The 17,621-nt window shown below is 51.0% G+C and overlaps 1 protein-coding gene across 12 annotated transcripts in view; it reads right to left on the bottom strand.

The window, feature by feature from the left end:
- Nucleotides 1–2,913: 2,913 nt before the first annotated feature.
- NCAM1 (neural cell adhesion molecule 1) overlaps nt 2,914–17,621 on the bottom strand; it is a 242,774-nt gene continuing 228,066 nt past the window's right edge. For 8 of the 12 annotated variants that reach the window (XM_034754518.1, XM_034754520.1, XM_034754521.1 and 5 more), the window contains 3 exons: nt 10,650–10,857; nt 9,817–9,933; nt 2,914–3,057 (listed from right to left, as the gene is read on the bottom strand). In XM_034754518.1, coding sequence (XP_034610409.1) covers nt 2,937–3,057; nt 9,817–9,933; nt 10,650–10,857 — 446 coding nt within the window. In that variant the 3' untranslated portion in view covers nt 2,914–2,936. Of the gene's footprint in view, nt 3,058–6,959; nt 7,740–9,816; nt 9,934–10,649; nt 10,858–17,621 lie in introns of all 12 variants that reach the window. The other 4 variants (XM_034754512.1, XM_034754513.1, XM_034754515.1 and 1 more) reach the window with 1 other exon arrangement.

The raw sequence follows: 17,621 nt of genomic DNA, 5'->3' as shown, positions 1-17,621 counted from the left end.
CCCCACCCCTCATTCGCTCTTTTTCTCACCCAAAATTTGCAGTTTTTCTACGATTCCAAATAGCAGTCTTCACTGATGCTGCCATAAGAGCAAAGTTCACCCCTGTGCAAAGCTTATGCACCACATCAGCCTCATTTTGAACACTACAGCTATGATCCAAAGGCCAATGAAGTCAATGGTAGTCTGTCCATCAGTGTCAAGAGGCTTCGGATAAGGTCTTTGAGGCCCTGATCCGGTAAAGCATGAGTGGACTACTCAGTGAGCATCAAATCACGCAGTTAAATCTTTACAGGATCAGACCATAAATGTGGTGCATACACCTTGTGTTGGTGAATTTCACCCCAGTGAATGAAAGGACTTTTTAGTGTTTCCACTCCCCAAAAGAAGATACTAGTTTCCTGAAGTGCACAAGCTCTTTCCTTTTAAATCCTAGGGTAAAAGAAAATAGTATTTATTTACCTTTTTTTTTTTTCTAAAAATGGGGAACTGGTTTATTCAAACATCTATTCACCGAGACTAGACCAGCCCTGACTGTACAAACTCCCTTTTGCTTCTCAGAGCTGAGGGAGGATTCCTGGAAGGAACAGGGGAGAATGTCTAAGAAAAGCAGAGAACATATTTCTCTTATAAAAAGAAGAACAGGAGTACTTGTGGCACCTTAGAGACTAACAAATTTATTAGAGCATAAGCTTTCGTGGACTACAGCCCACTTCTTCGGATGCATATAGAATGGAACATATATTGAGGAGATATATATACACACATACAGAGAGCATAAACAGGTGGGAGTTGTCTTACCAACTCTGAGAGGCCAATTAATTAAGAGAAAAAAAACTTTTGAAGTGATAATCAAGCTAGCCCAGTACAGACAGTTTGATAATAAGTGTGAGAGTACTTACAAGGGGAGATAGAGTCAATGTTTGTAATGGCTCAGCCATTCCCAGTCCTTATTCAAACCGGAGTTGATTGTGTCTAGTTTGCATATCAATTCTAGCTCAGCAGTCTCTCTTTGGAGTCTGTTTTTGAAATTTTTCTGTTGTAATATAGCCACCCGCAGGTCTGTCACTGAATGACCAGACAGGTTAAAGTGTTCTCCCACTGGTTTTTGAGTATTTTGATTCCTGATGTCAGATTTGTGTCCATTAATTCTTTTGCGTAGAGACTGTCCGGTTTGGCCAATGTACATGGCAGAGGGGCATTGCTGGCACATGATGGCATATATCACATTGGTAGATGTGCAGGTGAACGAGCCCTTGATGGTATGGCTGATGTGATTAGGTCCTATGATGATGTCACTTGAATAGATATGTGGACAGAGTTGGCATCGGGCTTTGTTACAAGGATTGGTTCCTGGGTTAGTGGTTTTGTTCAGTGATGTGTGGTTGCTGGTGAGTATTTGCTTTAGGTTGGGGGGTTGTCTGTAAGCGAGGACAGGTCTGTCTCCCAAGATCTGTGAGAGTAAAGGATCATCTTTACAGGAGACAGACCTGTCCTCGCTTATTATCAAACTGTCTGTACTGGGCTAGCTTGATTATCACTTCAAAAGTTTTTTTTCTCTTAATTAATTGGCCTCTCAGAGTTGGTAAGACAACTCCCACCTGTTTGTGCTCTCTGTATGTGTGTATATATATCTCCTCAATATATGTTCCATTCTATATGCATCCGAAGAAGTGGGCTGTAGTCCATGAAAGCTTATGCTCTAATAAATTTGTTAGTCTCTAAGGTGCCACAAGTACTCCTGTTCTTCTTTTTGCGGATACAGACTAACACGGCTGTTACTCTGAAACCTGTCATATTTCTCTTATGCAGCTGGTCCCTGGCCAAGCAAAGGACTTAAGTGCATGCTTAACTTTAAGCATACCAGTATTTCCATTAACTAGGCCCATGCTTAACGTTAATGCACTTAAATGCATTGCTAGACACAGACCTTGGTTGGTGACAAGTTGTCCACCCACCAAAAGTAAAACGAATGGTGTTACTTATCTTCTTACTCCAGTAAGAAATAATAATTATAATAATAATAATAATTAAAAAAGATAAAGGGGAAACAACTATTGTAAACATCCATATTTTAAAATGTCTCCCTTTGCAAAGCAAGCATGCTAGTAAATCTAATATCTATAGACTGTATTTACTTAAAAAAAAGGCAGCTATTTTACACGTACATTTAAACACAACAAAAGTAAAAAAAAAACATTTGTCGATTGTAAACACTGGAAAAAACAAAAGTTGGCAAAAAGATTTAAAATAAAATTTTTAAAAAAATGTAGAAGTCTGAATACTGCAAATTGAAATATATCCCCGAAGCTGCAATTTTGGCATTCTTCCTAAAAATAATAACAATAATAATAATACCCCCCCAAATAACTGTCTAAGCTGGAGATTGGATTCAGTCACAAAGGGCGAGAGATACTTTGCCTACTGAACAAATATAAAGTGAACAGAAACGTTAACTTATTTAACGAGGCTTTACATATTTCAAACTCGACTGAAAAGTATAAAAATAAATTGTGGACTTTGTTCATTCAGTACTGGCTGTACCTGATGGTACAGCGGTTTACTCTGCTAGGCTAACCGAAGAAAAGTCAGGGTTAATTTCCCACCCACCCCAATGAGCTTCCTAACCATTTTGCAACTGATGTTTGTGACCTTGTTTGTTTGAATACATGCAGGGCTCATTGAGCCCTGATCTGGTTGCGGGATCAACCTTTTTTTAAAAAACTTATTTTATTTTTCCTTAAAAGCAAGTGCACAACAAATAGAACCTTCCTACAAACCTACAAAGAAAAAAAAAAAAAGAGATCCTCATTTATGCATTTTTTCACTTTGTCTGTTTTTCTTTTAAAGGCAAAAGACACTAGAGGAATGAGATGTGTGTTGTGTTTTAAATGCTCAGGTGAAGTTGTTCTGTCATTTTTTTTCTCTTCTGTTGCTGATCATGCTTTGCTCTCGTTTTCATTTGTTTGTGTGGCTTCGTTGGGGACCGTCTTGACTTCTGCTGGAGGTGTCTTCGGTTCCGTTGCTTGCACCTCAGATTTTTCTTCTACAGGGGTTTTCCTGTGGAAAAGTCACCAAAACAGCACAGTTTAGAGAGAGGCCATTGGTTGGTTTATATACTTAGATGTGCTAGCATTAAGGGATCGATATACTTCTGGAACGGCTCCCAGATGTTCCATACAAAGCATCACCCCACCTTCTACAGCAGCATGACTAGAGCTGGGGGAATATTGCAAAAGACCTTCAGCTTTGGACATACATTTGCTTGGCCTTCATTCCCATCCCTTTGGGGTTTGCTTTCCATGAATGCTCCACGGAACCAGGCTGCTGCGAGAAGCATTTGCAGGAAATGCAAACGCCATGTGCATCTGCAATGGAAACTTGATGCTACAAATCACCCCGTCCAATCAAAGGAGAGAAACACTACCATGTGACTGGAGTGCCCAATCAAAACAGGTTGAATTTTTAATAGTGGGGGGAGGTATTTTTTCTTGGAGCAAGTATTCTGAGAGTAAATCTGAGAACACCACGAAACATGGGCAGAGAGAAAAAGGGATGGAATTTATTATCCCAGCTCCGAGACTGACATCCTCAGAAACGAGGGCTGTAATTCCCAACTGCCCCAAGTGCAACCTCATGGTTCCAACCCCAGCAAGGAGACCCAACTAAGTTTGAAGTAGCCCTGTGGCTTCTCTATGTCCACCAGCTACAATGGTCCTGTAGGGGCTCTTCTGCTGGGGGAGGGGAGACTGGTACAATGCATGCACCCCAGCTTCACCCTCAGCCAGCCCTGGGCGCTCACTTGGTGAGTGTCCTTCTCCAGCAGTGCAAGCTAATGTGAGTAAAGACTGATGATCTGGCCCTAACTCTGTGACACAAGAGTAAGCAGTGGGGGATTTCTGGATTTGAGCAACATCTACCTCGGCTTCCTTGGGAGCCTCAGATCCTTCCTGTTTGCAATGAGTTCACATTTTTCACGTTGAAAACTGTGACCTGGGCAGGGCTGGTGCAAGGAAGTTTCGCACCCTAGGCGAAACTTCCACCTTGCACCACCCCCCCACCCAGCTAACCCCGCCCCCTCCCCCCCCCCCCCAGGGGGCCCCCCCCTCCCCCAGCTCCCCCCCCGCAGCTAACCCCGCCCGGGGAGCCTCCCCCACACACGGAAGCTAACCCCACCCGGGGAGCCCGCCCCAGCTCACCTCTGCTCCGCCTCCTCCTCTGAGCACGCCGGCACCGCTCTAATTCTCCTCCCGTCCCAGGCTTGTGGCACCGATTGGAGGAGAATTAGAGCGGGGGCTGTGTGCTCAGCGGAGGAGGCAGAGTGGAGGTGATCTGGGGCGGGGAGCGCTTTCCCTGTGCGCCCCGCCCCGTTACAGCAGGCAGCCCTCCCCGCGCACCCCCACCCCAGCTCACCTCCACTCCATCTCCTCGCCTGAGTGGGCTTTTAGGCGCCCTCAACCACTAGGCACCCGCCTAGTGGTTGCACCGGCCCTGGACCTGGCATGTATTTCTCTAACATGAGTCTAAATTCCAACAAAGCCAATGCATGCTCTCCTTTCCCCCATCCCCCAGGGAAACGGGGACAGCATGCATGTGTGGGAGAGGCCACAACACGCTATTGCCACCAGTAGAGGCTGCAAAGCAGGCTGAGCCAAGCAGGACTGGAAACCAGGTCTCCACAGACGGAAGCAATCCTCATCCGTTGCTCCAGCCAGGCTGTGGGGTACATTTACAGCACACTGGGCATCTCCAGCTGAGGGGGTCTAGCTAGTGAAAAAGTTTCCTGGGTTCACTTCACCACCGCTGCTTTGTTAGCTGGAGCTGTGGACCAGCCTGGTCGTTGTTACTGATGTGACGGGCTAGGGATGGGGATATCTGAAGCGTAGAGATTTCCTCTCAGAGTCTAGGATGCAGGCTGTGAAGTTGCCCAGAGGTTCCCCTCACATAGCCCTGCCGGCCAGGGACAGACTGGCCAAGCGAAGAGAATACTCTGATGCCAAAAAGGTACATTGCAGAGATGCTTTTTAGTTTCTACCTTGGATTCTGGGACTCGTGTGAAGTGGGCAGAGGGCCGGATTGGAAGGACTCTCTGCATGTGCAAGTGGGAAGAGGGGCTGCAGGTGGAAATGCCTACTCGCTGCTGGCAATGCAGCCCCTGAACTTCTTTCATGTCAATCCCAGCAGCACATGCGACAGCCTCCTAGCACTTAGGTTGCAAGCTCTTCGGGCCAGGGACTCTTTCTTCCTTGGGGGCCGAACACAACGGGGCCCTGGCCTATAGGCACTACTGCGATATAAATAAGTGAACAAGGATTCCTCTGCCACGGAGTCACTTAGCTTCGTTCACTACAGCTGTGTGGTCCGACCAGCCCAAGTGCATCTGCTGTGCTGCTGAACCTCCCAGGCTGAACATACCTACTGGGCCGTGGGTGGCAGACGGCACATGCTGTCCTGCTGAACAGTCACACTCCAGCGTGTTAGTGGATGGGAGCAGCACAGCAGGCATGACGGGGTGACCAGAAGCCACGAGGAGCCAGGCACCTAACTAATACTATGAAGCAGCACTTTGGCTTTGCTCTGGCAGGACCTACCTGCAGCCTGCAGAACGCTTAGGACCTGACTGAGTACTGCCCACGCCAGAGGAACGGCACTGAAATCAAACTTTGAGGTGCCAGGCTTTGTGGGTGCGAATACACAAAGCTGTGAGCACAGGGGTATTTTTCCTGGGAAGAGGGGGGGGAGAGTTCCAGCCAAAGTCCTAACTCAGCTTCGTGTCGCATCAAACTGGTGGCTCCCACTAATCTGAGCAATTCTTCCAACACAAGAACCCCTTTTCCCTCCGGAGGGCACCAGCCCGATGGCATTTGGGAAGGAGTGGTTGCTTCCTTCATCTGATCCCGTCTCTGACAATGTGCAGCACCCAGCCAGGCAGCCAAAAGTGCTGTGCTGACCCCAGACAGTGCCAACACCCTGAGCAGGAGAGAGCGCCCATGCACTGCCCATCAGCGCTCCCCACGCCTCTGCTTTGCAGGCTCTCCCAGGAACCGCTGTCCAGGCTGAGCCAGTGAAACAGCCCTATCCTCCCACCTCGCTCAATCTGCCCCCACATCACGTCCCCCCCCACCCAACAAACCAGGAATGGCTAATGCTGCAGCCAAAGTTGTCTGCAACTCCCAGCAGCGGAGCGTCTCTTGCCAAACGCAAGGCGCAGGGTGGTGTCCACAGGTGGGAGGGGATCCCGTTCAGATGGAATGAGGCTGTCCCTTCATGCCTACAGGCTTAGTGGCTCTCTCTTAATCGCTTGTGGCAGCCAAGGGGAGACTGGATGGAGGGAAATTCATCAGTGGCTCACCAGGATGAGACAAGGCCAAATGGGCCAGCCCCAAACAGCTGTGCTGGTCCCGCAGGCAGGCTTGCCACAGGTCTTTCTTCATAGGGAACTTGCTAATGTAGGGCCTGATCCCGAAACGTACTGATCACCCACAGTTCCCCTTTTGGCCAGGTTCTGCCTTGCACTGGAGTAAAACGGGAGTGACTCCAGTTGAGCTGCTCTGGATTTACATTGGTGAAATTGAGTTTGGTCTGTTGTCACCAGTGAACTTCAGGAGCTCACTGTTTGTCAGGATCAGGCCCCTTTTTGCCACAAGGAAGCGATCCTGAGCCCTTTCCCAACAGAATCGGGAACAGGATGGAGCTACTGGGAAGCCTAAACAATATCGCGTTATTAATTCATGGCTTCATCTTTCCCTGTGGACTAGACACCTGTCTGCACTGCACCCAGGGGCCCCCTACTCCTCCTTTCACCCAGCCTCCCTAGTGCCGGGCCCTGCTGTAGTGGTTAACAGGTGAGTTAGTTTGCTAGAGAAACAATGAGGTTAGATAAGAGAACATCCAACGAGAACACAGCACGAACGCACAAGACACACAGCACACAACCCACAGAAGATTAAAGGCAGCCATACTCGGTCTTTGCCGGTGCCAGCGGTACAGAGCTGTCTACAGTGGAAGCAGCAAGCTCGCGAGCTTGCCCACTAGCCACACTGGCCGGAGCAGTAGTGCCAAGCGCTGCAAAAACATCCTTTGCAAGGTCAATGTCTGGGGTCTTGAAGGTCCCTTCGTCCATTTTAAAGTCCTCGTTCTGGGAGGGGTTTGTGGTGCTGCCCGAGGCAGCCTCGCTCTTCAGGTTAGTTGGGTTCTTGGCTGTTTCTGTTGGACTCTTCACCATGCTGGGCTGTACAGCTTCCTTTTCTGGGCTTTTGGTGCTTGTCACCTCCTGCTTGGGCTCTGAAGAAGCTGGAGGGCTAGCGGGGTTTGCGGGGGCTGGGGCGGACGGCTTGCTACCAGCTGGCGCCTTTGAGGCCTCAGCCATGCTGGTGGCCGTGCTGGGGCTGAGTACCGCCCCTTGATTGGCCAGGACACTCGAAGACAAATTACTAGTGGCCGGAGTAGAAGTTGGGGTGTCGCTGAGGTCAACCAGGGGGGCGACTTTGGGGGCCGAGGACAGTGGCGAGGAAGCCGAGGTGGCTGCCCCTTTGGCCGGAGTGGCCTGGCTGGGCGGCACGGAGTTTGAGTCAGGGATAGCTGTGGCTGGCAGGGCAATACTGGAAGTCAGGGTGGTGGTCTCGCTGGTCGGGCTGTTCTGAGCAGTGGCAAAGGTTTCGGTGATAGTGTCAGAATTAGTGGTGCCCGTGGTTACAGAAGGCAGCATGTCCTCCACCGTAGCTGTAGTGTCAGCTGGGTGCCTGCGAGGAGGACAGGAGTAGAAGAGAAATAGACAATGAAGCCCATAAATGATAGGGGGGAAATGAGTGGGAAGGCGAGAGACCGCGCAGCGCAAGCAGCAGCAGCGTGGCATGCAGTTGTAATGCACACAGAGGACATAGAAGCAAGAGAAGAGGCCAGATGTGCCACTGGGAACAGGCACTAAGTGGGGAGATCAAAGAGCGACGAGGAAGAGGAGGAAGAGCAGAGAGTACATGGCATTCCAGGAGCAGCTTGCTCACATGGCGTTTTGTGCATCAAGTCTTAACCCAAACTTCACCCCAACCTATGCCCTGTAGAGAGGTTCTTCTCCCCTAACCTAGCCTCCCTCCTCAGCCTCCTCCCCAACATCCCGTGGACCCTTGCCTTCCTCCTGCTCCTGAGGCCCCAATCCTGAGAGCCAGTAACACACCTTGGCCTCACCAATGTTTCTGGTCCTGATCCAGAGCCCTGGGTCCAAGCTTCCTGCCTTAGCCCTGCCCCGGTATCTGTGCACCTCTTACTTTCATCCAGCCTCAGAGTATGAGTCCCACACACTTTAGGCCAGCACCTTCCTCCCTTTGGACTAAGTCTGTCTTTAGTTTGGTTCTAACTAGGGTCCGCATTACTTCAGGACGATGTGTGACAGCACAAACCGTGCTTTGGCAGCCATGGTGGAGCCTAGATGGCTTTACTGATGGGAGCCTTTCTGAAGCCGGACGCTTTAATGAGGAGGGAAGGGGCGGAGGGGACGTTGCTGAACCACTGGCTTATTAATTGGGGGCAACCTCCATAAAGGTTAATCACTTCATTAAAAGTTCAACAAAGCAACCCAAGGAAAGCTCAACACATTCAACAGCAAGAGCACATCCCCAGGCCAGTTCTGTTGCATAAAGCAGGGCTCCTGCTTCTCTCCTGGCCAGGCCCCGACACCCAGTCTGTCAGCAAAGCCCACAGCACCAGTTATTCTCACTTCTCACCCCAGCAGAGAACAGAGCAACACTACGGATGAGGAAGTCCAGAGACCCTATGACTCTGACAACCCAGCGAGAAAATACGAAACCCGCTGGGTCAACCCCAAACCAGAGCCAAAAAATTAACTGGACAAAGACATTATTTCTTCTTGGAAAGCTCAGATGATATCTATGTCCTGTTCCATGGAGCCCAGGAGTGTCTGTAAGACACTTTGCATCCATACACAGAGATGGTCCAATACCCAGTTAGAACGGGCCATCTTCTAGCAGGTTTAACAAACACTTTAGGATAAACTGGTCCACTTGCAGCCAGTTTAATGGATTCAAACAAGTAGATATGGTTCAACTACTCTGCCCATTTCTGCCACACAGTACACTGGTGGCCTTCTGAAATCTCCCAACATGCACTGCTTCTGGGAGCTGAACCGGGAATGATGGAGTAGGTGCCGAGAGGCCATTGCAAGTACCACAGTTTAGAACAGTGCTAAATTGGATGCTGGGCAAATCCAGTTCATCCTGGCTAGTGTGGATGCATCAAACCATGGCTCATGCCCAAATGGTTAATTTCTCTGGTGCACACGAGACCCAGGGGTAACTCCCAAACCCTCTCTTGGCCCAATGTGCAGGCAGGGATGTCTGAACTTGTGACATGCCTCCCACCACAGCTGTAAATCTGGCACAAATCCAGAGTGCAGCTGCTCTGTCGCTATCAATTCCAGGAGGCCCTTTCACTCGGGGCGAGTAGGCATCGAGGCGGTATCATGGGTGCGGCACTAACTAGCCATTGGCACAGCATCGTGCCGCTGGGAGGCAGTCTGATATGGGGCATCTGCCCCAGAGCCCTTGCAATGAGCAAGGCTGGGTGACGGTGCTCTACCACGGAAAGCACTTGGCCCCGAAGCTTTGTTCTCGTTCTTTGTAAATATTACAAAGGAAACGGTACAGAGGGAGAGAGGAGCTCCTCACTGTGACAGGGCAGGGACCCAGCCCCGAGCCTTGACCGTTCTCCTTCTCTTGCCTGGGTCGCCTACGCGAGAGACCAGAGGTTACAGTGGCAGATGGGGCCACACTGACCGCGCGCTAGAACAACCGAATGTCAACCTACTCAGGCTCCGTCAGCGGCGTGGTCTCGTTGGGCTCTGTGTGTTTGCCCCCATCGTGGTTCGGGGTCCGCTCCTCCTCAGTCCGTACCTCCACGATGGGCTCCTTCGACTCGTCTTTTCTGAAAGGAGATTGCAAGCTTGGGTGAGTGGTTCCCAGCCTCAAACCAGCACCCTTCCCTGCGGGTGGGAGGGACAGGCTGCCAGCAGCAACTGTCCACATGGTAGGGCGGGGCTGGCCTGGGAAAGCGGCTTGGCTCTCAGTCCCGACACATGCCCCCTTCCCAAACCCAAAACAAGGACCATGGCAGTGCCTAGTGTCAGTGAGTAGCTCATCCCCTCCCCCCCGAGCCACCCTGGGATGCTAAATAGACAATGCCCTCTACCCCGACAAGGACATGGCACCTGGATATGGGACCTCCTCCACCTGAGCTTGCTGGATTCTAGGTCAGCCTGATGCTGGCTTTGGAGGAGGATGGGGCAAAAAGCAGGGGACTCCCAGAAGAAACCCCTCCCAAAGAAACAGCAGAGCAACCAAATCTCCTCCCTGCAGTAACCCCCACACGGTGCCAGAGCAGCACAGCTGGAGCTAGCCTGAACGCTGGCTTCCCCAGAAATGCAGCCTCTTCTGTGGCTGGAATATGGTGTGGGGAGGCATCAATCTCCTGGGGGAAGGGCAGCAGCCGCAAGGCACTGCTGGAGCGTGTGGCCCCACTTGGCACCTGAGGCTACAGGCCTGGATTCGAGGGTAGAGGTGTTGTACCCGGGGGCTGTTCCACTCCAGGGAGCTCCTGGCTGATGGAAGGATAGGTCAGAGGCGAGCAGAGAGGTTACTCACGAGAAGGCAGCTTTGCCCTCCTCCATGTCTTTGCCCTTGGCCCCGGGCCCGGACTTGCCGCACAGGTTGACCGCGATGCACATCAGCAGGCCGCACTTGTTCAGGAAGTAGCAGGTGATGTCCACGGCCACCAGGAGCAGCACAAAGATGACGATGAGGATGCCCACGATGGCAGCAGTCCCTAGGCCTGACGTGGGGCTGGTGCTGGCTTTAGAGACCAAAGGAAAGGGGGAGAAGGTGATGCAGTTAAATGAAGGCAGGCTTGGTCCTGGAACTGCAGCAGTGCCGTGGGAATAGCTACGGTGGTGCCTTGGCCTCTGCAAAACTTTTCAATGGAGTGGGATGCCATAGCGGGATCCGGCCCCACCCTCTCTAGGAGCGCTGTTATTGGTGGCACCTTATCCTGGGAATAGGCTGCTCTGGCTCCCATCCTCCCGTCCGGGAAGGACCGGACAGGGCAGCTCTGCTGGGCAAAGGCCTGGAGAATACACCGTAGGGAACTATCCTACCCAGTCCTCTGGAGCATGAGACGGACAGGAAAAACCTACAAGGTCTCTGTCTGTGTCTACCATCTGAGTGTTCTCCAAAGGGAGGCGGAGGGCTTTCCCCAGGGCACAGCCTGTCAGGGCTGTACAAAGAAGGGCCCCATGCCCGGGCTCCGGCTGTGTCACACTGGTCCAACCCCATGTTAAAAGAACCTGCAGGGTTTCAGCACTCGTCTGTCCTTCACTGGGGAGAGCGGGGAAGGCACAGGGCCCAGCTGACTGGCCCAGGAGACTCTACTCCCAGCAGGGTTATTACAAAGGGGCTTGTCGCCACATGAAACTCACTGCCCCTGCACATTTCCCTGGTGCCAGACGGACACCCACACACCAAGTGTCCTTGGGAGTCCTCCCACCTGACACCCCTTCTTTCTAGCATGGACGAGGCTGATGGGAAGCAGCTGGGGTAAGCTGGATTAACACTCCCCAGAAGTGAGGGGCCCAGCTGAGGCTGTGTGGGAAACTGTGGGAGGAGCTAGACCTTTTTCACAGTGGTGCTCTCCCGCTGCCCTGCGCTAAGAGTCAGGGAACTGGGCACATTTAGGCTCAACTACTGAAGTCGGCCCGAGAATGCCCTCAACTCATGCAAACTCTTTGGGGCACGAGAGCAATAAACTGCTCTGGGATTTTTGAAAACAAGGGTTTTGGGGAAGGAGCGGGTAGGGAGAGATGAGAGCCAAGCTCTGAGACTTCATTAGCTACTTGGCGGCCCCGGGGGCTAGCACCTGGCCTGCACTGAGGGTGGGGAGAGGTGTGTATATGAGGATGGGCAGAGAGCTTGTGGTTTTGCCTGGCATCTGTTGCTCACAATCATGAGTGTCAGATTTGTACTAATAAAACACAGAGGTGATTTTGCAAGGCTATGACTAGTCATTTACCAGAGAAATCTCCTGTACAGACAAGGGATCTATGCCTACACTCACGCACCGGATGCATGCATCTACACACACGTCCACTTGCACCTGTGCCCACACACGCGTGCTCCAGCTGCTATATATGGAAAAGAAAGCAAAGTCCAATCACTATAGTGTAAATGCTCTGGCCACACATCTGCCTCACTTGTGACTGCAGAAAGCACCTGGGAATTCTCAGTGTGGGGCCCTGCCTGGGATCAGGAACTTGGTCTCGAGAGCTTCACTAGCAGTGTGTGACGCAACTCGGGGGAGGAAATAAAAAATGCCCAGGGAGCAGCAGAGACTGACTGACCAAAGAGAGAGATAGTTTAGCCAAAGCACATTGAAGTCAATGTGAATACTACTTCTGCCTTGGAAGGACTGGGCCCTAAAAGGGTTACATTTGCATCTCTTGGCTACGTGGTGGCTAAGAGGTCTATGATAGAGAGACACAAGGTGGGTGAGATTAATATCTTTTATTGGACCAACTTTTGTTGATGAAAGAGACAAGCTTTCGAGCTACACAGATCTCTTCTGCAGCTCTGGGAAACTAAGGCTATGTCTACATTAGCACTTTTGTTGGTAAAACTTACGTTGCTCAGGGGTGTGAAAAAACCACCCCATGTGACATAAGTTACACCGACAGAAGTGCCGGTGTGGACAGCGCTATGTTGGTGGGACAGCTTCTCCTGCTGACATAGCAACTGCCGCTCATGGAGCCAGTTTTATGATGTCTATGGGAGAGCTCTCTCCTGTCAGTACAGCTGTAGCGCTGTAAGCTCGTTAGTGTACACATGGTAATATCAGGGAAGATTTCCTGACAGAGACATATGGGAAAGTTTCCCAAGGAAAATGATGGGGGTCCTATTGCTCGTGACATTTAAGTGGTATGATAAAAACGAAAGCCCCCGTATTGCCTTGAAAGGGACATGCCTGCATTCAAGAGGAAAGCCTTGTTGATCCAGGTGGTGTTTCTGATTCTCTCTGGCTTCCCATCTCAGAGACCAGCCACAAGCTGCACAGGGGAATCATGCATCTTGGAGGGGAATGTCAGGATTCCCTTGCTTTGTTTCATTGTTGGCTGGTTTTTGTGCTGCTACTGACGCTTGCTTCTACTATTTTTAAACAGGAGAAAACAGTTTTCTATGAGCTGACTAGGGGTGTATAAACAAACAATCTACGCCACAGAGGCACACAACACAGCTCTTTGGGCAGCATCCAGTTTTCAACGCTACTCCTAGAAAGTCTTATGCATGTGCTTAACTTTCCTGGCATGAGTAGTCCCTTTGAGCAGCGCCTGGGTTAGGAACACAGTTTAGCTTCTAGCACAAGGAAAATGCTTTTTATGCTGCACAAAAAACCTTTGAGAAAATCTGCTTGGTAGCGGGGATAGTATGTTTCATCTAAACGGGGCAAGGCAGCAGGTAACGGGCATTACTTGGCACCTGGCAGTGGCTCTGGTCCAAATTTTCCAACAGCACACCTGAAAATGCCCCAGACCTAGTACACTGGTCTATGAAACTGCCAAGCTTAGAGAACTTCAAGACTCAGAAAAGGGTTGGACATTTATGTGGATAACAAGAACATTCAGGCTTACGGTAACGAAGAGCAAAACCACCCAAAGAGTTTTGGTTGGCACCTAAACCTGCCTGCTTCAGGGCCTAAACCAGCCTCCGATATCTACGCTGCCATTAGACACCTGTGGCTGGCCCAGGCCAGCTGACTCGGGCTGCAGGCTGTTTATTTACAGCGTCCTAGAGCCTGGCTCCAGCCCGAGCCTGGACATCTACCTTGCTATTAAACAGCCCCACAGCCCGAGTCAGCTGGCACGGGCCAGCCGTGGGTGTCTAAGTGCAGTGTAGACATACCCTTATTAACGGGCACCAGGAGAAAACCTTCCTTAAGGTCACATTCCATAATTGCCTGCTCTACTGCATGGATTCTTGTACCTTCCTCTGACGCATGTGGGGCTGGCCACCAGGACATGGAACTAGACCAGGGGTTGGCAACCTTTCAGAAGTGGTGTGCCAGGTCTTCATTTATTCACTCTCATTTATGGTTTCGCGAGCCAGTAATACATTTTAACCTTTTTAGAAGGTCTTTCTATAAGTCTATACTATATAACTAAACTAGTGTTGTATGTAAAGTAAATAAGGTTTTTAAAATCTTTAAGAAGCTTCATTTAAAACTAAATTAAAATGCAGAGCCCCCGGACCAGTGGCCAGGAGCCAGGCAGTGTGAGTGCCACTGAAAATCAGCTCGCGTGCCGCCTTCGGCACGCACGCCATAGGTTGCCTACCCCTGGACTAGACAGACCCCTCTGATTTGGCCAGTCCTATGCACCGAGTTAAAACCCTCCATGCTGCATGCAGAGGGGCTGGCAGCCTGAATGGGTCTGGCAGATGGGACAAATTCTACCTCTTCCTAAACGGAATGAGGTCCCACTCACAAAACTTCGGTTTTAGTGCATCCGTTCAATTCATCAGGTCAGTGACTCTGTGCCCCACTGGTCCCTGTTGAAGTGTCTCAGGCACAAGCGCCTGCCCTGAGGAAGTGAAGGCACCAGCAGTAGCCAGTTCCAAGAGCACACGGGGTACAAAGATCAAGCAGATCATGGTAGTGTCAAAGCACCTGATCCCCCATAGCCCAGTTAGACCTTCCCGCCCCTGTGTGTGTGCAGTTCAGTGGCTGCTTGTCTGCTACCAGCATTACCCATCTCTGTGGGCTAGTGTCCAATGAGCGTGAAGGCCGTATATTGTACTCAGGTGCGTCAAACCCCTTCAGGGATAAATCCTGGGCTCGGTCTTCTCCTCTGGCTGTGGGAGATGGATTTATGGCGTGTCTGGTTTCCACATGTAAATTCGTCCTGGCCTAGAATCCTCAGCTCTGGCAGGAGATGGCAGCAGAACAGAGTAAATACTGGAAATGGCCCACAGGGGTGAGACTGGGAGCAAAGCGCCCCTCCAACTCAGACGGCTCAGCCAGGAGGGTCACAGGAAGAGAAGTGTTTCACAACCACCTATTTGCCCAGCTGAAGTGACGGGTAAATGACCCATTGTTTTTCTGTGCACCTGGGAAATGCAAACAGCAATGTGGCATGGATGCACAGATACCCTCATGCCAGAAGCCTTCTGAGAGGGGAATTGGCTGGATCGAGCCGCATGCAAAGACTGGCAGATTGGCACTACCAGAACTGTACTGAGCACGACACGGTGCCACCCCCTACACAGCTCATCATAATTCTGACTTCCCTTTCACAAACATTTCCTACCTGGCTGTTCCTCCCGATTATTGGGAGGCCCTGAATTCTCAGAACTGAAAGCCCTCTAAGCACTTGCTTTGTCAGACACTGCCCCGGGCAGGAAGCAGCGGGGGCAGTCTTGTACTCTGGCAATTTGGCATAATCATCTGCAGATCAATGTGACCCATCCCAACAGCAGGTAGGGGGTCCTGAATACTCCAGAAGGGCAGCGTCATGGGGACACTTGGGACTGTCTGCTTCTATTCCTGGAAGCCGAACTATGCTGCCATAGACTGACATGTGCCACAAGGCCCTCTCCTTCCCCTTTGCTAACCCAATAACCCGTGTCTTATCTGTGGCCCTTGACTCCCGCCATAGCCAGAAGGTGTTTTTTCCCTACCCAGTTATAAAACAATGAATGCAGGACAGTAACGGGGGCAATTAGCATGTCCAAGTCCCAAGGCCACCTGGAGTACAGAGAGGCGGCATGGTTCAGTCGTTAAGGTGTTGGCCAGAGACCTGGGTTCAGACCCCGTGTGACCTTGGCCAATTACTTAGCCTGTTTGTGCCTCAGTTCTTCTCCTGAAAAACAGGGATAACAGCACTGACCTAGCCCAGGGTGTTGAGAGGATAAATACATTACAAGATTATGAGGTGCTCCCATAGAGCTGAAATCCACTGGACATAGCCCTTGAGTACTGGCTGGTCCCCCTAACTGCTCCCGAGGTGCCGTGTGTACTGCTGGCAGTGGGGTGGAATGGATGCCTAGGTAGTTCCATCAGGGAGCTGAATCCCACGTGGCCAAGGTGAGCAGCAGCAGGCGCCATGTTTACACAGCCATAGCGGAGCGATTCCTCCCGGCATTTCGGCACCGGCCCGCGCACACAATGCATTTTAAAGCAAGCGACTTGCTCTCCGTCTTTTATCCAGGATTATTCTTCCTGAGCCATTGAACAGCAACCGCAGAATTGGGCACCGGCGCAGGATTCGTCAGACCCACCCGAGAGCAGCAATTTAATACTCCTGTCAACTGCTTCCCCGACGTCAGCCCGTGCGCTCGGCCCAGCCGCACACTGACGGACCGTGCAGCCGAGCTGGTAGCTGACATTTGTGTGGAGATGGCTGGAGCACTCTCCGGCTTCCTTGTGGTTAGTTTTTTAAAAGTCAGGATGCGATTCTATTACTTTCTAATTATTTTCTTATTGCTGGTGAAAGGTGTTGGATGGGCAAGCCTGAAGACTCTCATCCTCTAGCCACAGTATAAGCACAGCAGGGCATGCTCCACACGTGTTTTTGGGACAATGCAGCTTCGCCTTGCCATGTAGAAGGACCAATGCTAAGCCTGAGAGATGGTGAGCAGTTTGTCTCCCCACCCCACACACATTTTATTATTTGGGGATGGGTAGAGAGCACGTCCCCAGCACACCCAGAGAAATCTTGATCCCTCTTGCACTGCCGACAGGCGTGAGAGCCAGGAGTCCACCAAGACAGGTCTTTCTCTCTACAAGCTGCTCTCAGGGCCAGAAGCTGATGCTTGCAGGAGGAGGCCATTAAATACTCTGCAGAATGTTTGTGCTAGAGAGAGCCGCACACTGCCAGCACCGTGCATCAAGCTGCATAATTAAACACATTCATCACCCTTGGTACTTGCAAGCAGAGATGGTGCCATATATTCGCCTCCACTAATGTATTCAGAATTCATGCCTGGCTGATTCAGTAGTTAAGACTTTCACTGGGACCAGCTCCTCGGGGACAAACTGTGTGTGGTGTGTGCGTGCGGGGGGTGTGGTGTGATGGGGGTGTGTCAAACAATCTTTCTGCTCATCTGAATCTTCTGTCTGGGAATGAGAACGAGCCTCTCTGCACGGCGGCGGAAGATGCACAATCACAGTATTGTAGGGACATGGGGCTAAGCCTCTGTGCTGTGCTTGCAACAAGCTCTCAGCTGAGGGGCTGGGTTGAACAGGTCCCTCCACCCAGTGTGACCTCGTAGGTATTGTACGTGTAAGATCACACGGCAGACAATGCCGTTGTGTAGAGCAAAATGGTATCCTCCACGCAGCGTGACCTCACACAGACTGTACCTGTGATGTCACGTCGTGTGGTGCAAAACAGTGTCCTCTGCACACTAGGGATTGCTGCAACCTCCTCTGCTGATGGCACGACCCCATTTGGGATCATGCCCCACAGTTTGGGAACTGCTGCACTATGCCAGACAAATCCCAAGAGTACTACAAACCCCAAAGACCACACGGCTGCTCTGTGGCTGCAGAATAACCCTTCCCCTGTACAATCT

This window comes from Trachemys scripta, chromosome 21 (genome assembly GCF_013100865.1).
Source record: "Trachemys scripta elegans isolate TJP31775 chromosome 21, CAS_Tse_1.0, whole genome shotgun sequence".
NCBI lineage: Eukaryota > Metazoa > Chordata > Testudines > Emydidae > Trachemys > Trachemys scripta.
The sequence above is the reverse complement of the archived record's forward strand: the minus strand, read 5'-3'. Positions and strand labels throughout refer to the sequence as shown.